At 40.0% G+C, this 25,110-nt stretch overlaps 2 protein-coding genes across 5 annotated transcripts in view; one reads left to right on the forward strand and one right to left on the reverse strand.

Annotated features, from left to right (window-relative positions):
* Positions 1-11,342, forward strand: part of PHTF2 (putative homeodomain transcription factor 2) — a 60,495-nt gene extending 49,153 nt beyond the window's left edge. For all 4 annotated transcript variants that reach the window (XM_065743686.1, XM_065743689.1, XM_065743687.1 and 1 more), the window contains 6 exons: positions 59-190; positions 2,209-2,295; positions 3,217-3,372; positions 5,750-5,845; positions 9,042-9,167; positions 9,915-11,342. In XM_065743686.1, coding sequence (XP_065599758.1) covers positions 59-190; positions 2,209-2,295; positions 3,217-3,372; positions 5,750-5,845; positions 9,042-9,167; positions 9,915-9,935 — 618 coding nt within the window. In that variant the 3' untranslated portion in view covers positions 9,936-11,342. The remainder of the gene's footprint in view (positions 1-58; positions 191-2,208; positions 2,296-3,216; positions 3,373-5,749; positions 5,846-9,041; positions 9,168-9,914) is intronic.
* Positions 1-25,110, reverse strand: part of GSAP (gamma-secretase activating protein) — a 416,138-nt gene that overhangs the window by 257,394 nt on the left and 133,634 nt on the right. The gene's annotated exons all lie outside the window — the stretch shown is intronic.

Consider the following 25,110-nt stretch of genomic DNA (forward strand, 5'->3'; position numbering starts at 1 on the left):
CTTTTTAACACCCTCAGAAATAACTTAATGTCTACATTGTTTTTTTCCTTCTCTGCAGAGGCTTCTCTTTGCTAAACTTTTTGGTCATCTAACATCTGCCAGAAGGGCAAGGAAGTCAGAAGTTCCTCACTTCCGTTTGAAGAAAGTACAGAATATAAAAATGTGGCTTTCTCTCAGGTCCTATCTAAAGGTAAAATAACATAAATTTTTGCTACCACTTTCATATAAAAAAATCCCATATGCTGTTGATGAAAAGTAGGTATTTGAGTCTGAATTGTCCTGTGTGTGCACTTCGTGGTGCATGTGTGCCTAGTCCACTTTATTTTTGCTGACTTCTGGCCAGAAGCATCAGCAAGCAGCCAGATGGTGAGTGTTTTTCACTTTGCTATGAATTATGAGTGTGTTCAGAGTAGGAGTCTTGTGTTAAGTAATTAGAGCAGAGAAGTGTCTCAGGTGAATATCGTGAGTAAATCATCACTTGTGCTATAACACAGACAATAAATCACTGTAAGAGCTCCACTAGTAAGTGTCATTAACATAAAAGGAATTTAAGAAGCAAGGCAGCTTGTGTGCATATTTATGCTGAGTGCTTACGTACCATGTGAAGCGTGGTTATGCCCATGACACGTAAGACATTGTGTTCTCTTTACTGTATGTTCAACTCAAATAATGAGATGTCTCAAGTCATATCCCTCTAATACTCTTTTCAATCCAGATCATTTTGATGATCCTTTTGTGAAAAGAATTACACTAGCTCATTTTTTGAGTTCGCAAGCTATTTTTCCATTTTTCTCTCTACGTTAGGTAATGAAACTTTGGTGTCTACAGCATGGCAGGCTTTTTTTCTTTCTGGTCTGTAACATGTTGCTGTGTGGGAAGAAAGAAGGATAACAGCATTTGGGCAATAGAATATAGCTCTCATGCTTTAAAAACTACGTATATTGATGTATGGAGGACTGTCTTGCCTTCTTTCCTCACCACCTATGTATTCCACCTCCTCATATGCCACAAGAAATTTCTCTGTAATTCTGTTGTTCAAAACAGAAATCCAGACAGTGGTCAGAAGCAGGTGCAGAACAAACTGAAAAATAAGCAGCGAAGGACGGTCATTTTTACCTCCATCTACTGGTTTACTTGGTTGACAGGGCAGCTCCTTGAGGTCTACATTTGCATAAGTAAAGGAGTGGAGACAAGCAGCTGAGGAACTTAGCCTTCTCCTAGTGGTGCTGCTGGCACATACTGGCTTAGTGTTTGTCCACATTACACTTACATATTACCTGGTTATTTCTAAGTGTAAGTAAATGGGTTGGAGTGTGTGCACATCTCAACTTCCACACAGGCAAAATACTGTGTATATAGGATCATGTATGGCTGCAGTACTAACTTGCACTTGATTTTTTTCCCCAGTAATTAGCCTTCTCTTTCTCCGAGTTTCAAGATTATCCCTTGCATATGTACACCTCCCTCTGTTCTCCAAACACACTGTTAATTACATAAATATGAGAACGAAGTTGAGAAATAGATGCGTATTGTGACTTGTACATGTTTCATTGCAACAGAAGGTACTTAATTCCCTAATTAGAAAAAGCATGGAAAAAGCCCAATGGGTGGAAACATTTTGTTATACCAGGAAGCAATTAAAAACAAAGAAATACTGCATACAGTGACATTGAATCTCTCATCACAGTGTATTTGCTTCCCAAGTTTTCCTTCTTGTTCTCTTGGAACTGTCATGTGAGAGTAATGTTATTCTGCCTCGATGGCAGAGTGATGTACAACTATTATTTTTATACATTAGAAAGGCACAAGTAATGAAAATGAGGAGCTGTGTGAAGTTATGTCTTGATATTCCATTGCAGGGTAGTGTCCAAAATCTTATTAGCACCAATTTGATATTGGGAATTAAAGTCCGACACTGTATCAAGTTCACTACTTTTCATCATGAAAGAGCTTACTAAACAAGTGGTGTATATATATTCTTTTTTCATAGCTATCTTGAATTGTCTGCATCTGAATTACCTCGAAGACCTTTGGGGGGTATTTGGAAGAAGTGTTATTTTTAAATGCTAATATGATGCTTGGAGCTTAGATTACCGAATTGCAAGCTATGAGGAAACCATGTTCAAGGCGTAAATATAGCTGGATGCACTAAATGTAAGAGCTGGTTAGGAGGATTTCTGCTCACATATGCATTTCTGTTATTTGCAGCGTCGAGGTCCTCAGCGCTCGGTTGATGTAATAGTTTCATCTGCCTTCCTACTGACTATCTCAGTTGTATTTATCTGTTGTGCGCAGGTGAGGAAATCATGCATGACTTCAGTAGTTGTTAAAATAATAAACTGCCTTTTATTTGATGGTTTCTATTAAGATGAAAGACCCCAGTGAAAAATCAGTAACAGCTATTAGAGCTCTTCAGAAGATTAAGCTCCATTTGTTTTATTCATTTTATTTACTTTAGAATATTATCCCCAAACCACTCTTTAATAGACAAAGAAACACATGGTGTAATTACTGGCATGGTCTTATTACTGTTTTGTTTTTCATCTGTCCTCTTTCACTGTCCGTTTTGGAATTGAAAGGAGTTTTTTTCTAACATATTGCATCAAAATGTGCTTTGCAAAGATCATTACAATTTGAGATTGCTGCTGAATTTGTTGGCTGTATTAGCCTGCCCTCTAGTGGAATATCTTTTCGGAAGCACATCTATGCTTAAATAGGATTTCTTGTTAGAAAGAAGTCTGTGCTTGACCTTCTGTTTCAGGATACAGGTAGGCTTCTGAACTACTTCTGGAATGCATTCATAAGAATGTAATTCAGCAATAACACTACTTGAATTAAATTTTCTATGTAATTCAGTACATTTGAAGGTATAGTTTATTTTTCATCTCACATGGTATCTTTGAAATTGCAAAATGTAGGTTAAAATTGTCTTAGAATGTAATACAACTTTCTGTTACGAAAAAAGGTGTTTAAATTCTGATCAAGTCTTTGAATTCACTTTCAACTTTTTCACTTTTCAACCTTTTCTTGGTCTTAATATCTTTGATACAATTTTGATTTTAAATTATGATTAAAATATTTGATGCTTGGAAACAATCTGTATGCTTATTACTGGGAAATTATTTTTTGGTGTTGGGAAGATATATAATTCTTTTCTTATATTGCAACATAAATGTTAATCTGTACTCAGTTTTAATTTTTCCCTTTTGCTTACAGCTGCTTCACATGCATGAGATCTTCCTTGATTGTCACTACAATTGGGAGCTAGTAATTTGGTGCATTTCTCTAACACTTTTTCTGTTGAGATTTGTTACTCTTGGATCTGAAACCAGTAAAAAATACAGCAATACCTCAATATTACTTACTGAGCAGGTGAGAAGTTGTGCAGATACATGGTTTTCTATCTAAATAAATTATCTGTCTGTTAGATCTTAGGCGTGCATTTTAGATGACTTAAAATGGTTTGAATTTCATAGTTAATTGTGGTGTAGTGAAACAAGTTTTTCAAGATCCTTATGACTTGAATTTCTATTTATATAAATACTGAAAAAAAATGCAAAGAGCAAGGCAAATGAGAGAGAAACTCTAGATTTTACTTTGCTTTCATAGGTTTTTAAACTATACCCTTTATGAGAGTCAGCCCTTGAACATGTTAAGCCAGTTTAAAAGCTGAAGTTGAAAGCAACAGTCTCTCTGAGTCCCCTGAATGTTAGATAAATGAAAATTTAACTGTTATCACTTAACTTTGTACTTGAGTCCAGCCTATCCTGTTATAATTCATTTCCCTCAAATGAAAAGGAAAATACAGTTCAATATAAGAATGTTTCTGAGAAAATGGAAAGGATATACAGAACACTAGGTAGAACATTTTGGAGTGGTTATGTGTACAGGTTTGATAGCATACTATATTTACTTTCATCTTGTGCCAGGTGCATAAAAGTCTGATATTTTAGCCTTTATGGGTCTAACCCTGAACTGTTGTCTGACAGATGATGATCTATGCAAGTATATGTGAACTGGTATCCTTGCGAATCAGGCAATGGTTTGATGCATACTGAAAAGAGAACAAAGTTTCAGAACAACCACAATTAAAAAAAACAATAATTAAAAAAACCCCAAACAAACAGAAAAGCAACCAAATAAACGCTAGCCCTCAGATTCAAACAGATGAGGTGCAATTGTCAATTCTTCTTTTCATCAGCCAAGCACTTCACTATGCTTTACATTCAACCTATGAATTTAATGAATTGGAGTTGTGATTTGAAAGTAAAAGACATACCATTTTTGACCAAGGCATTTTAGATCGTGTACTGCTTGTAATTTTTCCAAATCCTTCTGAAAATGTTTTCAGTGGGTCTTGTAAACCATTTGTGACGTTCTTTGCTAAGAAAGACACCAATCATGTTATCTTCTTGCCAATTTCAAGCCTCAGTGTAGGTATGTGGGTGTCTGTGGATACGTATGCATTCAAAATTCCCATATTTTTCAAAGGATGCAATTGAATGTGGATGTTTTTGTTAAATTAATTAAAATCATAGTTAAATGTTGAAACAGATTTGTAACCCTCCTAGGGTTTGTTTCCTACTTTTTTTATTATTTAATAAGAATTCCTAATTGATTCCTGTTTTGAAGTGCTTGAATTGCTAAAAAAACGTGATTTCATATTTAAGGTCTGAAATCCCTTTGTTTCTAAAAACACAAATTACTTTGGAATTAACTAGATTGAGAGCTTAATTTGCCTTGAATGTATTAGTGATTGATTTTAACTTCGTTGTGCAAGCAACTTACAGTGAACTCAGAGAGACACAGCAATATTCAGTAACCACCTTAGAACAAGACCCCTGTATCAGTGCTTCCTTTCTGCAGCTTTGCTGCTGTAACTTGGTAGAAGTTTGTTATTTGAAGGACTACTTCAACATAATGCTGGGTTTTTTTAGTATTGTCAATGGTTGTCCTACTGAAATAAAAGGGTTTTTTTTTAATTTTTGATTTTGCAATTTAAACAAATAAAAAGCAAAACAAAACCCACCAAACTTCTTCAGGTTTAGCATAAATATCAGACCAATTGAGAATGAAAGCAGAAGTTTCAGGATTTCCAAGAGAAAAATAGTATTCATAACTTTCTCAGAAGCAGTGATCTAAAGAAGTCTGAATTCCAGAATCATTGAAATGATTGATACACTGTTCTTCTACAGCAATAGTTTAATTCAGTACTATTTCATATTTTTCAAGGCACTAGGAGGATATTCTGCATTGAAAGGTGTTCATGAACTATTCAGTGACACAAATATTTTAAGGAAATAATACCTTATCAGGATTATGTTTTATCATTTCAGTCAGTACAAAGATTTTCTGGGTGTGTTAAGCCTATAAGTTGTGCACACTAAAGTATAACATCTTCGAAAATGAATCAGCAAACCTCAAGCAATTATCAGAGAAGGGAAGAAAATATGCCGACGTTGCATAGGTGGTGCTTTTTGTCTGATTTGTAGATGACATTTAACTTTAAAATTGTTCCTGTAATAATGTCAAATGCTGTATCACAAAACATTGACTTTTCCTATGGAACTGAGCCAGTGTTTGTCCTTAAAAATTGAGAAGAAAGTGAAGAAAATTCTGTGCTTGCAGGGATGTCATTGCTGTTCTATCTTGTATACTGAATAATGACTTTAATAACAAAGTAAATGCTTTCAAATGAATTCCTTTAGATTCAGCATACATGTTGATGCTTGTGTTCTGTTCAAATCAGATAAATTTGTACTTGAAAATGGAAAAAAAGCCTAATAAGAAGGAGGAACTGACACTAGTGAACAACGTTTTAAAACTTGCCACTAAATTATTGAAGGTAAAATTTAAAACAGTTTTACTGTATTATTTGTAACTTTAGAAGCAGAACAGGAAGCTTAATGAATCATTTATTTCTGCAATATGCTTTGGTTTAAATCTGCTCTGTCAGTGTAACAGTGATGCTACTTGTTAATACTTCTTTAATCTCTTATGTTGCTATTGTTGTGAATTACAAATAATTATTACATGCAATAAGTTCTGTTCTTTAATGTAGGGTGAGAGAACTGCTATAGGATTTACAGGATGAGGAACCCTCAAGAAATGATGCAATTTGATTTTGAAACTTGATGTCTATTTCTAGTAGTGTTCTTCCACAAAAATAATTCCTCTTAAAACTTGGTACTGATTAGCATTTCAAACTATTCAGCTTTCAGTATTCAGATCTTGTCATGCATTCTGCTGCTACTGTGAAGATCTTAAAATGCTGCTGCTGATTCATTTATTCTTGGGTTAAGAGGAAATGTAACAACTGCATTTTGATTTCCCCTTCAGGGAATCTGCTCTTTCATTTCATAGTCAAAGATAGCATGGTGATGTGATCATTCAGAAATGATTTGCAAATCTTTTCTTCCCCTTAAATTCTTTTCAAAGCTGTGCTACAAACACTTCCCTCCATGTTTGAGTATCGCACAACTGATGCTTATTCCACTTGTAGAGATAATGGTTGGATAATCATTCAGTAAATGTAAGGCAAAACTTTCAGTGCATGCGTACCTTTCCTCTGCAGTCGAGATAATTCAAGAGCATTTAGATTTTTAACATTTTATTACTTATTTATGCATATAGTTGTACTTTAGAACGAGGCAGCAAGTTCTTATCACACATTGAACTCCAGTCACTTACTCCTTCGATTCCCACGTTGTTAGCTAGTAGCTGAAATGTGGAGTGTCCTCTAGTCAGGTAATACCCCTCCACCTCAACTTTGACAGTGTTGGTTGTTCCTTCATCTCACAAAAGTACGTGGGACTTCCTAGTAACAACTGGCTGAGTAGCCTGAGACTCAGGATTGACAAAGGGATTGAGAGCTGTTGACCAGAGTCATGGAGAGCTTGGATGAGTCAAATACTGAGGGTATCTCTTGCCATAGTGAGGGACCATAGAGCTTTGAAGAGGTGTTTTTGGAACAAATGCCAAGAAGGAGGCGTGTGGAAGTGTTTTGTCAAAAGTGCTGTGGATGCAGATAGATGGTGTGGATTCCAGGAGCCTGGAGAAGTACTCTAGACAAAATGCATCACATTCGGGATATCTCATGAGCTGAAATGTTGGTGTTCTCTGGGCAAATAGGGTGAGAAGTAGCTGACAGGATGCTGAATTCTTGATACGATTCACTCTGATATTTTCCCTGCATTTCATGCTGTTTTCAAACTGTTTTTCACGTTTTACTATTTACAGAAACATGTCAACAACATGATCTTTCCAATAGAGGGGTGGATCTCACAACACAAATCCCACATCACCTGTTAGTTTCTATGAGAATGTGCCCAAAAGTGAGGTGGGATTTCCAAACCTACAAATATGTCCATTAGATGAATTCTTAGTAGTTAGTGATCAACAGAATTATTTCATATTCAGAAGCTAAATGGACTAATGGACTTGTCTTCTGATTTTGCTTTTTTTGGATTGTTAAGAGCTTTTACTGATAATTATATAATAATAATTAATGATACAGTATTGAGTAAGCTTACTGTATTTTATTTTACTCCCAAAGTTGATGGGATGAATCCACAAGCTGAAAGTGTTTTTCTTAAAGAGAAATTCTCTGCTACTCTCCTTGGAATCTTGCTTTTTCTATCTTTTGTATTTGCAGCAGAGTTTAATACCATATTACATTTGAGTAGGATGGTTGTTCGTTCTTATTTCACCTTGTTTTGAAGAAGATTCAAAGGTGTGAAATACTTTTTTATTAAAATAAGTGTTATAAAACCTTGTTCAAGACCCAGGATGTAACACAGGACAAAGATGAGGAATTGAAAGTGGTGATGATGGTTGTACTTAATATAATCCACTATTACATTTAAAACATTTTCTTCTTTCTGACGTATTTCAAGGCCAGGAAAGTATGGATGACTTTAATCACTCACCAAGAATTACAGAACTAGTGCAGCGGCGTCTTTGTTCAAGTTCATTACAGATTAATTTAGGCTAACACTTTCATCTTTCTAATGGAAGTGAAAAATATTTGCAGTTAAATGATCATTAGTATTTTTTTTAATCCTTTATATTCATTTTCTATGTTCATTACTAGTTATTCTCTAAATTAATAGAGAAGAAAGGGAATTGCATTAGGATGTTTTTGTTCATTTTTCATCGTAGTGAAGTAGTCTTGTGCCACTATGGAATATCTTTCTTTCCTTTTACCTATCTATTTATTTCTTCAATTAAACACTGAAGGTGATCCTTAGAAAATGATAAGGATTCTAAAAAGATGGCTGATGAACTAGCTCTCTGCTTTCCTGGCTCTACAAGCAAACTGACAGATGTTCTACATGGGTAGCCTCTAATTTTTTCAAGGGTTATTTAGATGCCGTTGATGAGCAGTCAGTGAACACATTAGCTATTTTCTTTCATGTTTTCATATGCAAAATAACAGGGAATTGCTTTACTCCACTGTGACTTGGGGACTTCCTAATCTATCTTATAACAATCAGTACGTGTGTGAACACAGATAAGGTATGCAATTCCATATAATGTTTTTTATGCCAATTTGTCTGTCTTACTGAGACAGTAGAAGTCCTGGGCATGAATTCTTTTATGCCTCGTGCACATAGCATTGGTGAGTCAGTGTGGAGTCTGCAATGTATTATTTTTTGTAGCAAAAGTATGAAATTGTGGGTTGTTAATATGAATACTGCTTGTTAACTGTTGTAATCCTGCTATCAAAACAGATGTGAGTCAGTCATATAATTGATGGTATGATAGTCTATAAGTAAATGATGGTCTATAAGAAACCTAGAGAAATCTGACACTAAAAACGTGCTGCATAAAGCAAAACTTCTTGTACCTGCTCATTATGACTGAAACATTATGACTGTTTTCTCAGAGCTCAGTATATTTTGATGCTTTAAAGTAAATAATGGCAAGAGCATAAGTAGTTTCAAATTGAGGAAATACTTCTTCGGATACTTAAACAAAACAAAAAACAGGCATCGTGTAATTTCTTCTTTTTAAATGATATAATTGTTTCATGTTAACAGGAACTGGACAGTCCATTCAGGTTATATGGGCTTACAATGAATCCACTCCTTTATAATATCACCCAAGTTGTCATCCTGTCTGCTGTTTCTGGTGTCATCAGTGACCTGCTTGGATTTAATCTGAAGGTAACTACATCCCAACCAACTTTTTTTTTTCTTTATCATAGTGTTCAGAATGTTACAATAGTTAATCATATATTGTAAAATAATTAACTCTTAGCTGTGTTAGCTAGCAGATTTATTCTTTGAAAATGGTTATGAAATTTAAGCTGTATCAGAAGAATAGTGATGTATGTGCCAAAGCAGCCCCCTTAAAATATTCTGTGGTTTTGTAGTGTTCTGTCTTTATGTAGACACACAATTATGAAGATCTCCTAGACATAAATGCAGAGTCACTTAGATGTCTGGGTAGAAGACCTTATTTAAGTTCTTGTATTCCAGATCTGATTTCTCTCTAGAGTTCCTTGCTGTTGTTATATCTTTATTATGTCTTGTATTGCAGTAAAGTACTACAGTAGATGCAGTATTACTGTATCTGATGATAAAAACAAGACTGTGTAACATGGCTTAGAGACTGTTTTATTAAGTCATACTTTCCAAACGCCTCTGAACTCTACAAACTCTGGAAATTACTCCAAGATTCAGGTTATGGGACTCCTTAGTTTGCACAGACTTGTAGCATGAAGCCTTTAATTAGCCCACTGAGTTTGCTTACGTGTACTCTTTTTGTTACGTGTAAATGAATGTGAATTTATTTTGTATTAAATCCTGTATGCAGCATGTGCAGTAAGAAATAGGTGTGGTGTTGCAACTTTGCTAGATGGAAACTGAACTGGAAATACTGTTGATTTAACATTTTTCTAATTTTTTCAGCTCTGGAAGATCAAATCTTGATAATATATAAAGATGACAAGATTACAACAGTGTTATAGAAAAGCTCATTCATTGACAAAACTGCCTCAAAGCAGCCACTGAATCTGTATTTCAGATGCTACAACCTCTTCAAGGATGTTGTTTGGAAAACTGAAGTGTTTACATCTGACTGTCTTGTGCAATCTTAGTATTTATTTCATCTTCTCACTATTTTATTGTCATTTTAGTTGACATTTTTATTTTATTTTCAAAAATATTTGTTTAGCTTTGGAAAGGATCAGATTTGGGAAGGTCAAAAACCAAGTGTCTGACAACTTGAAATCCTAGCAATTGAATACACTAAATTACTGTATTTGTTGTTAAAGCTGAAGCCAGTGTTGAATGTTTTCAGTTGCTGTAGTGCTGTGAGGAAGTCATTTGAGTTTTAAGTGTGGTAACATGGCTTAGGATTTCTTTATTTGCATCAATAGTTTATGAGGATGACAGAACATCAGTAGGTGTTTGGTTGCAATAGAGAGGACATAAAAAATAAAGTACTGACAATACAGTATGACAGATAGCAGAAATATTTTATATTACTATTAGAAACAAGTGGGAATTTTTAATGTTTTGAATAATTCCAGGCTCTAAACTGATAAAGGCTGCAGTTTAAATATCCTGGGATAGTAATAAGGTATTACATAACAGGTCAACAAGTGCTCTTTGTTAACACTTTTATTAGAGCAATAATTGTAAATGGTTACCATACTGTATGATATTTTGATAAAAATTAAATATTGTATTTATTTGAAATACTGGGCTGTTCTGCGCAGCTCTGACTGTGCATGCTCAATATCTGCACTTTTTATTGTTACTTTTAATGAGAAACTTTATATACATATAAATGTATACTAATTGGAATATATTATGGTGAACGATGGAGCAGTATATCTTATATGTTGAAGCTAAATATTTAAGTAGGCAAAAGACATACTGGTGGAAGGAGTGCTATAAGTGAGCGTAAGCATGATGCTCTCCTATTGTACACTATAGTATATGCCATGCATACCACATTGAAGTTTAAGAACAGCTAAACAGCAAAGAAGTTCTTCTGGTGGGCATCAGAATGAAAGAAGCCTCATATTCTCACGTCTGTGTCTTCAGAGGAATCTTCTTTCCCCTGCTCCTCCCCAGTGTGAGGTATTCCCTTGTGCTTTCCCAGTGAGCGTGAGCCTCCCCCCACCTTCTGGCTCTGCCTCTCACCCGGACTGCTCACATCGACTCATTGTGAATGTTTGCCCCATATAATTAATTTATAAGTGGGAATTTTGTTTCAAGTAGCTTACGTTAGGAGAATTAATATCCCCAGGCTCAAGTATTCTTATATTTTGTTTCCCAAATAACAGCTTCATACTGACAAATGGCAAGTGATTATAGGAGTCGGGGCATTGCACTATATGTGTTGATCTTCACAATCTTTAAGCGTTTAAAGTAATGCATCTTAAACTTCTGTGGTATAAAACTATTTTTATATATAAAGCAACACAAACAAGCATTTTGTATTTTATTTGCCTCTGTACTAATGTTTATTAATGACCAAAGTGCATTCTGGTTTTTGAAAGAATGTATTACTGGAGCTTTAAGAACATACAATCTTTAGTTTCTCATGTGGAAACTTCGGCTGCATCTGATCTGTATCTTCTTTTTCTGTTGTCTGATGTTGGGATTGTTTTTAAAAATTTAAGTACATTTTATACACAGGTTTTTCCAAATTCTGGCACAGACCTACACAGAACTTACCTTAGGAGCAAAATGTGTTTTAAGAAAAAAGTACAGCGGGAGTTCTCTAGGGGATAGAAGATGAGGCTGTTGTTTTCTGCAGCTTGTCACTATTTCAGAACCACTCCTCAATTTGGAATGGAATCATTCAAAGGAAAAATCTTAAACAGTGAATGTACTGCATTCAGTACCTTCAGGAAAAAAAAAAAGGTGGAACGTGTTGCAGTGGGAAATCAGTTTAACCACATATACCTCAGCAACTATCACTGTGCTGGATTGTTGCACTAACAATGGTTAGTTGGGAAGAGTAAAATGTGTGTGAAATGAAATTAAAAATAATAAAAACCTTTTATTTGCTACCATTAGATATATTCATTATCTTAAAAATGGGAGAGGTTTATCGTATCCTTCAGTATGGAAAATCCAGGATGAAAATAGAGGCAAGTAGAAACATGGCAGATCTTGCATGTTAACGGTTGTGTTTGCCACGTGTTTTGTAACTGCAGGTGTGATCAGGTGTGGAATAAAGCTTGCTGTGGTTGATGGTGAAACAGGAGAAAAAAAGAAGTGCAATGAACTGTATCCTTTAGTAACACCCAGCTTATTTCTGAGTCTGATTTAAGTCCATGCTTATGAATATGTGTTCTGTTTAATTTAAAACACTCGGGAGAGAAATGTTGCATGTGGAATGCAAGTGGTGGCTGTCAAAATTGAACTTTATTGCAAGAGCAGAAGCTTTCAGACACCTGTAGTAATGCAAAGTGATTTTTTTTTACAGTACTGGAGATGCAGATTCCAAATAAACATTTCCATTTGAAAAACATTGCAACAGATTCAGCCCTATTTCACAAGGGTTTAAGGGATTAATTTTAATCCCCATTTTGACTGTTTAATGTCATATAATATACTCACGTGTAAGAATATAAATATTAGCAAAGTATTTCATGAAGTTAAAGTGAAATGCTTCCTTAATGTGTTACATGATAATATAATGGAAAATGGTTCCATTAAAGTTTTCAAACAGCTCAGCCACACCCTTTATTTTATTCTTCTTCCAGAAGTTTATTCTTTGGCCATATTTCATCCGTGGCATCTCCCTGCCCTATGAGAGCTCTGTCACATTGCATCACGCACTTGTGTTCGTTTGCTCACTTTTAAACTTCCTCCAAATGTTGTGGATGGTTTACAAATAAAATTTCCTTCTGAGGGTAATGAAAGACACGGTTATACGATGAGAAGTTGGCATCTTCTGAGAGCCACTCTTTTAAACATTCATCTCTAGATGGCACCTTAATGTGACAGAGTTGAAGATGTTGCCAGGAAGTATCTTGGACATAGAGGAAGTTTATTTAGTCTGGAAACTTAGTACCTTCCAAAATTGCTTATGGGACTTGAAGGTGATAGAATGTGACTGATGCATTGCTGCTTACTGCCTCGTTTCAAGTTGTGCCCTATTTTTAACAGTCCTTAAAGCTGCCTCCTCCAGTAGAAAGCTCTGTGTGCAGTCTAAGCATCTGTCCCACTCTGTGCTGTGCGGCCTCACCTCCTGCACTGCGTGTGGTGTGGGTGCCACGACATCAGAGGGACATAAACCTATTGGACGATTTGAACATGGGGAGACTGAGGGGAGGCCTGATGGCGGCTGCAGCCCTCCCAGGGAGCGGAGGGGCAGCGCTGAGCTCTGCTCTGTGTGACAGCGACAGGGCCCGAGGGAGCGGCACGGAGCTGTGTCAGGGAGGGGCGGGGAAAGGGGCTGCCCAGGGCCTTAGCTTAGCACTTATTTACAAACAGCTCCTGCCCGCTGTGCGTAATCTGAGTGGTAATGAGTTTTATCGGGGATTAGGTGGCTGCCTCCTGGCAATGCCACAATCCAAACTAACTCAAGTCCTTAGACACGTGTTTGTGAATTAAAGGAAGTATTTTTCTCTTGTACTGTCTCATACCCACGAATGGCTGGGAGCTGAGTAATTTGCCTGATTGAAAACTATGGTTAAACTCATGGAACTTAGGTGGTGGCTTGGCGGTGAATCTGTGAGTGTTTGGGGAATGGGCTGTTTTATTTGGGCACGTCAAGGAGCGAGCTGATCTTTCATTAAACCGTCTCTGCAGCAGTTCTTATGGGGATGAGGGCTGAGTAGAGCAGTCAGGGGTAGGAGCTGTCACATTAAGGAAGTCACCATCCAACAGCTGCACATCTCCCTCTCAGCATACCCATGGCTGGGCTCCTGAGTACAGAACGTTCTGTGTAGGATTCACCTACCTGAGTTCCAGGCATCTGAAACACGGAAGTTGATTTGACCCAAGGCTCCCAGTTGATCCTGGCATCAGTTCTAGGGTTCCTTCCCTCTTGAGTGTAAAGGAAATGACGTGGGTGCTTTGAATTCAGAAGTGAAACTTTGAGACCTAAATGGGGACAGATTAATCCTACCATTACCTTTTGTTCTGTAGTGCAGCCTTTGACACCCACAGCTGTGTAATTGCTTCAGCAGACACAGAAATTGAAAACATCATTTTCATTTTTCCTTTTCCTTACTTCTAGAAATAATGATTTCAAAATGCAACTTCTGTATCATGCACTGGTGCTCAGGAAGTATTCACTCTGAGCTGGGCACTGCCTTTGGTGAGCTGCCCACCTCTGTGCAGCCCACTGGCTGGGACCAGGCAGGTGAGTGACAGCACTGTGAATAGACATAGATAGTGCTGGAATAGCATGTGGGTGTAAATGAGGGTGAAAATGCAATGTCACAAAGCTCTATAACCTGCCCAGAAGCAGTTTCTGCAGGGAGGATTCTGCTGTGTGTCCTTCTGGCACCTGGAATCTGGTTACCCACTGCCAAAGGAGCAGAGGCAACAGAGACAAGACCCTGTGCCTCTCCTGCCTTACCTTCAGGCTGCGGTATTACAGCTGAGTTATAAGTTCTCTTATCAGGTCTCACTAGCTGACCAAGCAGCATTTGCTGGACAGATAACAATAATGCAGAAAAATCCAGCTCGTGGAGGGCAAACTTCTGAGAAGTCAGTCAACAGTCCCATTGTGACACCACAGGCTGGTGCTTGAGTCCCATGCTGGTGACAGTGTGGCCATGTTTGTGCCTTGTTTTGCTGCTCATGGAACTGTGTCAGCAATGTCATCTTCCCCTGAGTGCAGCTGTGTTTGCTGCTCTGCTATTCCAACACAGTTATGGTTTTCTTTTAGCGTGGTTTTGTTTTGGTGCTGTTTCTGCCACGAGCATCTGCACCAATCCGGCTGCACTGCAGTGAGGGGATGCAGCCTGAAGTCCTTTTTGGCTGCAGACAGTGCACTGTGGAGCTGCATGCAACAGTGGTCACTGGCACTGACCTTGGAGTAGACTGGAGCCAAGCTATCAAAACGGGACTAATTCTTACTGTGTACAGAGTGGAATTAATACAGTGAATGCAAATAGTATGGACAGGCAAAAATGCTGGCCTTGAGGTGGCGAATCACAGCAGGAAGGGACTGCTGCTATGTCCCATTCTTCTTTGTCACAGACATCTGCACACTGTGCGTTCCAGTAATGCCACAAATCCTTCCTTTTTGGAGAAAAATAAAAAATTAGGAATTCAAAACATGCAAAGGATAATTGCAAAATAATTATTATAACTTGGAGGGAGCAACAGATGCTTCACTTGTTGCTGTGACGCTCTGAAGGAGTACTAATTTTCCAAGCCTATGGAGTACGTGCTAATCAGAGACATTTCAGTGTGTTCAGGAGCATAATGAGATTCCTCCAAACATCCTTTGTCTGGGCCCAGTAGTACAATGCCAAAGGATGCACTATTGGGACCAGCAAGATAGATTTTGCCATCACCTTTATATTTAGTCTCTTTCAAATTTTCTTGACTGGGCTTGAAATAAAACACAAATTATTGGTGCTTTAAAATAATGTAACTCTCCAGATCCAGTTGTAAAAAAAAATAATTAAAAAAACCCCAACTCTTTAGTTTCATGGAAGATAAGGTTGATCCCTGCTGAAGTTAGCACTGATGGTAAGGAATTAACACCCGGAGCTCACAGCTGGGGAGTACACTGAGAAGTGAGAAGTGCCTCCTCCCTTCCCCAGATGTGGTGGCCTGAACCAGCTCATCCTACAGTGGCTGTGACTTCAGCTCAGCGAGATCCCAGCCCACCTCCACAAACCCAATGGCTGCCACTGCAGGACAAGAAAATGAAGATTTAACAGTTGGAATGTGAAAAAACATTCCTGGTACCTCAGTGAGGAAGAAGTCTGGAGCACGCATCTTACAAGGGAGCAGCCGAGGGAACTGGGATGATTCAGTTTGGAGAAGAGGAGGCTCAGAGGTGACTTTATTGCTCTTAACAGCTGCCTGGAAGAAGGCTGTGGTCAGCTGGGAGGCAGCCTCTGCTCCCAGGTAACAGTGATAGGATGAGAGGAAATAGCCTCAAGTTGTGCCAGGGGTGGCTCAGGTTGAATATTAGGAACAATTTCTTCTCAGGAGTGGTGAGGTAGTGGCGCAGTTTGCCCAGAGAAGTGGTGGATTCTCTGTCCCTGGAGATGTTCAAGAACCGTGGAGATGTGGTGGCAATGAGGGATGTGGTGGGAATGGGTTGGTGGTTGGACAAGATGACCTTAACGATTCTGTGATTTGAAGTCCCTTGTGGAATTTCCATAGTGTTGAATTTTCCACACCTGGCAACATGAAGCTCAGTGACATTATAGCCATGTCAGCCAGTTCTGGTGCCAGGCTCTGCATGGGTGTCTCTGTGCAGGGGTCATTTTTATGCACACCTTCTTTGAGAGTTGGAGCCGAGGTCAGGGAAGGAATCAGAGGGCAGGCATTGTGAAATCTGTAGATTTTCCTAATCAGGGAAAAATAGGATGGAAGAAGCAAGGGGAAGGTGTGATGTTCTACACTGTACTAACTTTCAAAGACCTTCAGCCAGAGCCACAACTTAGCAGCCATCATTCTCTCAAACACTGGTTTACAAAGGTAAGAAAGGGGATCTGTGCTCTGTTATGGCGTTGGTTTTGTGAGCCGTGTCCTGGATGTCACAAATAGTCATTAACAAAGCGGTTTCTAAAAGCACAGAATTTCTACTTTGTAATGTATTTTTTAAAACTGAAGTTCTTTACTGATTTTTATTTTGCAGTAATATGAATGCTTCAGGTAAGTAATAACTGAACCTCTACTTTGAAAACCAGTTTCTGTTCTTTACTCAGCAGGCTATCCAAAATTTGGTGCTGCATGACTATTTCAGATTTCCTTCTGTACACAGACTCATGTTTTCAAACTGTGAAGATTCTCATTGTCTCAGAATACAAACTAAAGCAAGAGATAAAAAACGACAGAGATCAACAAGCAATATTGCCAACTCCCTGTAATGCTCCTCATCTAATTTGAGTATTAATGGAGAAATTGTTTCCAGGCACCTTGGGATGCAGTTGTGAGCGTAAGCCCAGACACTGTGCTGCAGGGTGCAGCAGCTGCTTGGAGTTACGGGCAGTATGTTCTGAATTACAGCCTTGGAGCATCGTTTATTCTTTACGGTGCATTTCTGAACATGTTAAGTGTTAATTTTTGCTGGCTCAAGACACTAGTAAGAGATAAGCAGTAGTAAACTACTGGATGTTGGACTAAAAGCAAATGCTCTTAGTGTCCTGAAACTGCAGCAGGTATGGTTTTGCAGGTACTAATAACCAGCCACAGTACAGTCACATTCCAAGATGAGAGATGGGCTGCATTCAGGCGCCCGCAGCCTGACTCTGATCTGTAGGCAGCACTTCATGTGTTGGTGCTTTTATTTTATTTTTTTGTATTTTCAGCAGTAGTGCATCTCCGGGTACTCATGCTGTGTACTAAAACATATGGCAAAGCACTTGCCCATATGGGTTGGGAGAGTGATGTGCATTCGGCAGACCGAGCTCAGAACAATCAAAAGCGGAGTTCTTCATTCCAAACAGGAAAGCATGGCAATCATCTCACATTGTCTAGACTTTCCTCTCCGTGTCATCTTTACATATTTTGCAGCTATTACATTCATTTCCTTTGGCTTCCTTTCTGCCAAGATCCATCTGCAGTTTGGAATCAGCAAAGATAGCTTTTCATATTCATGATATTAGTCACCGTGAGCGTATTTTGAGTGAGTGCTTCTGATGCTCCCATCCGCTTTTGTTGTAGAAAATTAATCCTGTTCTGCTGGAGTGATGGAAATGGGTTGGGTTTTCTTTTTGTTTTGTTTTGTTTAGATTTATCTCTGCAGATATTGTAAATGAAATGGAAAAATAAAGAATTGTGAAGCCCGTGTATTAAAATAGCGATCACTCTCATTTCTCTTAGAAGATAAATGATCAGACAGATACAACAGAGAAAACTCATTATTTCAGCTGTGAAAATGTATTAATTAAAGGTCTGTGCCACAACAAAAATAGGAAGAGAAACTTCTGGCAGAGTAATCTTCATTCAGAACTAGTGGAACTGCAGCTCTCAGCTAGCTGGAAGTGGGGGTTAGTATGCTTCCCAGACTGCTGCTGGTAGGGTTTGAAATGACTTTTGACAACTCCGAGTAATCCTGCAGTTATGAGCAGACTGCCCGTCAGCGGGCGAGGGAGGGGGCCTGGCTATTGCTGGAAGCCTCTCGCACATGGGAGGGCTGAAGGTGAACTTTAATCAAAGCCTCGAATTCCTGGAGCTTCCTCTGCTGAAGGGAGTGTGCCCTTATGATTGCACTGCCTTAGGGTCTGTGTGGCAATTTACCTGGCAGCCAAAATGGTGCAGACGGGTTCGGTGGGTGCTCGAGTTTGAGGGAACCGTGGGGTGCTGCACCCCATCCCCAAATTCCCAGTGTGTATATCCCATTGGTGCCCTGGAAATAGGGGAATTGATCTGATTGTGCTCATACGATGGGTACATCTCTGCTGTTTGCCTAGTTTGCTCTCTCCTTTTAGTGAGAATGAATTTTCTGTCTGGCGTGAGATCAGGAAAACTGCAGCAGGAGTGCTTTGCACTCAGTCATTTTTTCCTCAATTTAAAAATGATTGCGTTTTGTCGTTTTGCCAAAACACACATATATGCACGTATCAAATTTGTGCTTTTCACCCCAGCCTGCCACTCTTACAGAACAGCAGAATAGCAGGAACTGCAGCACCAGACCCCAAAAGCTCTGCGTGGTGAGACATCAAGGGCGCAGCTCCGGCAGGACGCTCTGCTCCGTCCCGCCTGCAGGTGGGGACTGAAAGCTGCGTTTTGAAGGCACAGCTCTGCTGAAGTGCTGCAGCTCCTCAGCACCTCTGCGAGAAGTTGGCTTAAACGTATGTAACAGCATGGAGATGCGTGCGTGTGTGCATTTGGGACGCTCTGTTTCATGTATAAAAAAGGAAACGGTAAGTAAAACCGTGGCCAAATTGTCCTTTGTGCTGTCCAAGCTGAGTGACAGGCAGCAGGAAAGCAGGCTCTGCCTCTGCTCCTCTGTGCGCGGGGTGATTCAGGTTGGATTTCTTCTCAGGAGTGGTGAAGCACTGGCACAGGCTGCCCAGGGAGGTGGGGGAGTCACCGTCCCTCCAGGTGTTCAAGAACCGTGTGGATGTGGCACTGAGGAACATGGTTTGGAAGGCGTGGTGGGGATGGCTTGATGGCCAAGATGACCTTACTGGTCATTTCCAACCTTAATGACTCCATGATTCTGTGGCAGGGCTGCAGAGTGGTCAGGCTGCCATTGGGATGGGACAGGGAGAGCTGCTGTGTGTCACCCCCATGAGCCAGGCACAGTGCTCGCAACCAGACATTCATGTTTAATTTTAGTTGAGCCAGTTTTATTTCATAGGGAATTTGCCCTGATTTATATGATTTAGAGCTTTATAAAACTTATTATTCTTGTAAAGATATAACCAAAATATTTTTGCCCCTCTCGAATCTTCCTAAACATGGAGAGACAAAAGAACCCCCAGATCACTTTCCCAGAATGAGTGTGTTTTGTAAGAAACAGTATCACAAAGCAGGGGAAAATCAGGACTATGTCAGCAGGCTTGCACCCTGCTGGGAATTGCCCAGGGAGCAGGAGCCTGCAGGAGGACACGCTCAGCAGAACATGAGCACTTCCACTGCAGCACTGAGTGCATCTTCTGTGCGGGGCAGGCGGTGTCCAAGCGGGCACTGCTGCTCTGGAGTTTCTTCTCTGATTGAGAATTGACATTTATGTCTGAAAATCCTCCCAGATGTTCAAATCAAAGTCTTAGAATCACTGCTTATCTTATATTTTCAGAGCACTGGCCCCTCTCTCTCTCTTTAATTTTAGATTTTGATGACCATGGGTCTTTTTTTTTGTGTGTGTGCTCATGCTAAAGAGGACTACACAGTTAGTGATTTTGGAGCCTTGTCTCTGCTTTCAAGAAGATTTGGTGCAGGGCAATGTGTTAGGATGCTGGTGCTGCAGCTTCTCTCAGGTTCCTTGTCAAGGCAAAGCCCCACCGGTTTATCACTGGTTCTCTAGGTTTTGTGGCTGTGTCCGTATTGCAGGATGCAGGTCTCTGAGCTCTGATGCCATCAGCTGTTTTCCTGCCAGGTTGTGGTGTTACAGAACAGCCCTGCTGGTCACAACTCGTCCCACACGTTGGTGTGAACCTGGGCTGAGATCTTGTGATGTTCCCAAAGCCTCTTCCTCCCCTTCCCATCTCCGTGCTGTCTCTGAGTGCCCAACCAGAACCACTGAAGCCCCCAGCCATGCTGGGCTTTACAAGCACTTTTGTCTTTTGTTAAATATTGAAACCTCTTCTGTCCCTTGCTTAGGCTTTACAGGTTCCTGAGGGAGTGAATTTCCAAAGCCTTTTTTGTGGAAGTGCCTGGACTTCCAGCCCCAGCCATCTCCCACTTGTAGGCTCGCTCCTCCTGCAGTTGCAGCCTTTGATCGCCAGTTTCCGTTATGCCACCTGATTGAAGGCATTCAGAACTCAAGGTGAGAGCAGATGGAAATTTACATCTGAAGTGATTTATTAACCTCCTGTAATTTAAGGTCGTGCTAGTTTCAGAATATTGTTAGTCCTTAATTTCTGTCTCTCTTTGTGCCATCCAGCAATAAGCGACTGGCGTTAGTTTAATTCAAAGGTGTTTCTTTTTTCTTCCACAGGGGAAATATTAGAAGGAAATAAAAATTGTGTTCCTTGTAAAAGTGATTATGGAAAAGAAATAACTCCTGAATTCCCATTCTCAAAAATCTGTATGCTGCAAACACAGCTATTCAGCATATCACCTATGTAAGAAATTGAAAGCTACCCTATATGGCAGCAACTGAATATCAAACTGAGTGGTGTAAGTATGCCATACTGCAGACTTTGCTTGGTTGTGCTGTCATCTCCCTTCTTCTTGTGAGACAAAAGGTCCTGGATGGGTTAATTCCAGGATAGGCATGGTTCGGCATATGCTCAGCATATCACAACTGAATTATCTTCGTCAGTGACATCGACAGTGCATCCTCAGCAAATTTGCTGATGACACCAAGAGGTGTGAAGGGGTCAGCACACCAAAGGGGTGGGATGCCATTCAGAGGGTCCTAGACAGGATCAGTGGGCCCATGTGAACCTCATGAAGTTCAACAAATCCAAGCGCAAGGTCTTGCACCCGGGTTGTGGCAACATCCACTACCAATACACCAGTGCAAGCTGGGAGATGAAAGGATTGAGACAGCTCTGCCAAAAAAAGACCTGGGGTGCTGGTGGATGGCAGCTGGACACCAACCAGCAGTGTGCCTCATAGCTCAGAATGACAACTGTGTCCTGGTCTGCACCAAAAGCAGCATGGCCAGCAGGGAGAGCCACTCTGCTCTGCACTGATGAGGCCTCACCTAGAGTGCTGTATCCAGATGTGGAGTCCTCAGTACGGGAGAGACACAGACCTAATAGAGTGTGTCCAGAGGAGGGCCACAAAAATGATCCATGGAATGGAACACCTCTGCTATGAGGACAGGCTGAGAGAGCTGGGGCTGTTCAGCATGGAGAAGAGAAGGCTGCAAGGCGACCTGATAGTGGCCTTTCATTGTCCAAAGGGGAGCTACAGGAAAGAAGGGGGCAGACTCCTTATCAGGATCTGTGGTGGTAGAACAAGGGGAAATGGCTTCAAGCTCAGGGAGGGTAAATTTAGGTTAGATATAAGGAAAAAATATTTTACAGTGAGGGTGGTGAGGCACTGAACAAGTTAGTTAGTGTTGAGGTTGATGCCCCATCCCTGGAGACTTTCAAGGCAAGGCTGAAAAAGGTCCTGGGCAACCTGATCTAGCTGTGGTGTCCCTGCACATTGCAGGGAAGTTGAACTAAATGTCCTTCGGAGGTCCCTTCTGACTCTAAGGATTCTATGATTCTACCAGCACTGCTGTGCTGTGTGGTGGGGTAAGTTTTAAACATTTTCTCTCTTTATCATCTCTTAAGCATCCCTTCAGAATACTCAGGATGTTACAGAGTACTTTGACATTAAGGCATGATGTAGGTGGGGTGGCACTCACTAAGCCCCCTCACTTTGTTGTTTTTATGAGGGCTGTCTTTTAATTCCTCTTGAATAGAATAATTATTTAATGCATACAACTGAAAATATATGGTTAACCCAAGCATTAAAATGCATTATAATGTCAAATATCTGTTTTCATGTTAGAAAGCCAAAAATAACACCATAACAAGAGAGGGCTTTAGTCCCATGGAAGTGTTACTGGCAGAGGTCTGAATGAGCAAGGCTCCTTGTGTGGTGTCTGAATATGTTTTTGTGAGTGTTCATCATCAGATTCTCTGATTCTCAGATGTGTTGCAGGCACAACACCTGGAAGAAAGGAGCTGTGATGATCCATGCAGGGATTACACTGTGAGGGAAACTGTTCGCTCCCTGCTGGAAAGAAGTACTTTTCTCCGACAGCTCGTGTCAAACTCTGAAGTGCTGTCACTATGCACCCAAACACACATCTCATGAAAAGCAGGAGGAGGACAGAGGTTCTGTGAAAAGAATGCAAACTTCAGAAAGAAGGACTTTATCAGCATACTGCTTTTGCAAACACATAAGCAATTACTTGCTACTTAGATGCACTGGGAAGTATTTGTTCTTACAAACCTGTGGAATACTGAGTTGTCTCTTTATTATTATTTTTTTTAATTTTCCAAGCATCTCGTTCGTGCTCTTCTTCAAAGGATGAGGGCACAGGAGCAGCAGTGGCTGTGAAAGCAGCTTTGGTTTCAGCAGGACACTGGGTGGGCAGGTCCTGACCCTCACAGAACCAGGTCCCCTTCGGCCTCTTCAGCCCCCGGGCTGTCTCTGGTCGGCAGAGCTGCAGCTCAGCTGCTGTATCACTGCAACGCTGCATCAGCTGCAGGCATCAGACTGGAGGCATTGCACCTGTAAGCAGATGAACCCTTGGGGTTTTCCTGCTCATCTCCTTCATGTAGCCCAATCCTATAGATGCTCTCAAGAAATGCTTCAACCTGAAGACATCTGGGAACATTTTAATAGAGATGAATCTATTCTGGGTTCAGGAACTGGGAAGTTCAGTGTGACTGCACACTCTGTCCAGTCAGTGAAAGGAAACTGATGCTTCTGGAGGATGATTAATCTCACCCTAAAAGCATCATATTAACCTCTTTTTAAAGGGGCCTGTTATTCTCCTCTGAGTGTAAAAAGCCTGTTGGTGCCAGATTAGAGATCTGAACGTGGATGAGATGAATTTTGCTCTGTGTTTGTATCCTGCCAGAACCTGGAGAAGGGACAGAACTTGGGCCACCACCATTTGTCTTCCTAACCCCTAAGGCTGCTGAGTGTTCTCAATCTCACTTGTTCTGCACTGTATAAATATTTGCAGGGAGCAAGGACTTGCCTTGAATCTTGAATGGCTTGTTGCAATATCATCTGGTCACGAAGGAAAGCTGGAACAGAAAGCACATGCACATGCAGTACGTTGCTCTTACTGTCCAGTGACAGTAGAAGACAACCCTTGAGAAATGGCTGCTGCACTGGCAAGAGTGTCGCAAATGGCAAAGCAAAGAGCAGCTTTCTGTGCCAGAGATGGTGAGGAACCATGGCATGTATGCAGCAGAGTTCTTACCCAAAGGGGATGGCATTGCTGCAGTTCCTTTCTCTCCATTCTTCCTCTTATCTTGTTTGTGCAGGGTTCGTGACTGTCTTTTGTACTCTCTTGCTGCCTTTGTGCTGCCATCCTATGCAGAATATTTCATGTTATGCTTTTTGCTGTGCCCTAAAATGTGCTCCTGCTAGCTTCTGAAGAGGTGTTCCCGTTGGGACCACTAATTGGTATGCTGTGCTTTGTGTTTGTGACCTTGGGACTCTGGTGTCATCCTATTCCTGCAGTGCATCCTTCGGGCAGTTCTCTGCTGTCGTCCTACATCTGTGCTCTCAGGAGCCCCTGCTATGCAGTGCAGTGTAGTTGGTTACTGATTCCCAGTATTGATGGCTATGTGTCCTTTGAGCTCCAGACAGTGACTCACCATGAACTAGTTAGCTGCCATTCTGGAAGACATAGAAAAACTAAAAAAAAAAAAAGTTTCCAAGTGGAAAACTAAATGAAAAGATAGGGCATAATGAACAGAGAGATTACAGACCTTGGTTGAAAAGCTTTATTCTTGTGAAGTCAACCTCAGTTGGTGTTAGTTTGACTGGATATCAGCCTGAGTGACAATATTTCTTCTCCACCAAGGATTCACATTTTGAGTGGTTTTATTTTAATATATAACTTCTTCTTTTTTTCATAATAGTTTTATAAAAAAAATCTGGTATTAGTTTTCTTTACTGTCTAAGGATATCATCCACTGTGTTTCTTAGGCTATAGTTCAGTGAATGCAACTATGTTGCTGTGAGCTGAGTTCTTATGACTTGGTGATTGTTTTTCTTTGACAGTTTTATTCTGCATTTTCAAGCCTTGGTTCCATTAGATATCATAAAATATCTGTCAGTTCCGTAAGGTTAAATACTTACAAAGTAATTTGCAGTAATTTCTTTAAATGATGTGATATTAGCTAATTGTGAGTGTTCTATGACTACGTATAGTATTTATGACTTAAAGGACATGTCCTCTTAAAGCATTATGGCTTCTGTTATACTGGTGAATCACATTCTTACTGAAAGACCTTAGAAGATATGCTGTTTTCATTTTTCTACAAATGCTTACCATTAAACCTCAGAAGATCAGTGCTAGGTTATAGAGTCAATTTTCTCTTTCCTATAAGCAGTTCCACATACAGAGTTGAAGTGCTTTATAAGAACCATGCCAAGATATATCCCGTAGCCTAGGATGGAAACGGAGAGTTCAAGTTTACTCTGATTTGGAGATGATATGGATTCAGATCTCATGTCTGATCTCATACATTCTGGACAAATACTGGGCAGCCAAAGGCTTCTGTCTAGATATTCAACTTGGGTAAGAAAGCCAGAACTAGGTCCTTAGTGGCAGAGGGATTCACAGCTGAATTTCAGCACTGGA

The sequence above is a fragment of the Cyrtonyx montezumae genome, unplaced genomic scaffold (assembly GCF_038088225.1).
Source record: "Cyrtonyx montezumae isolate F1298 unplaced genomic scaffold, pur_monq_1.0 scaffold_3, whole genome shotgun sequence".
Lineage (NCBI taxonomy): Eukaryota > Metazoa > Chordata > Aves > Galliformes > Odontophoridae > Cyrtonyx > Cyrtonyx montezumae.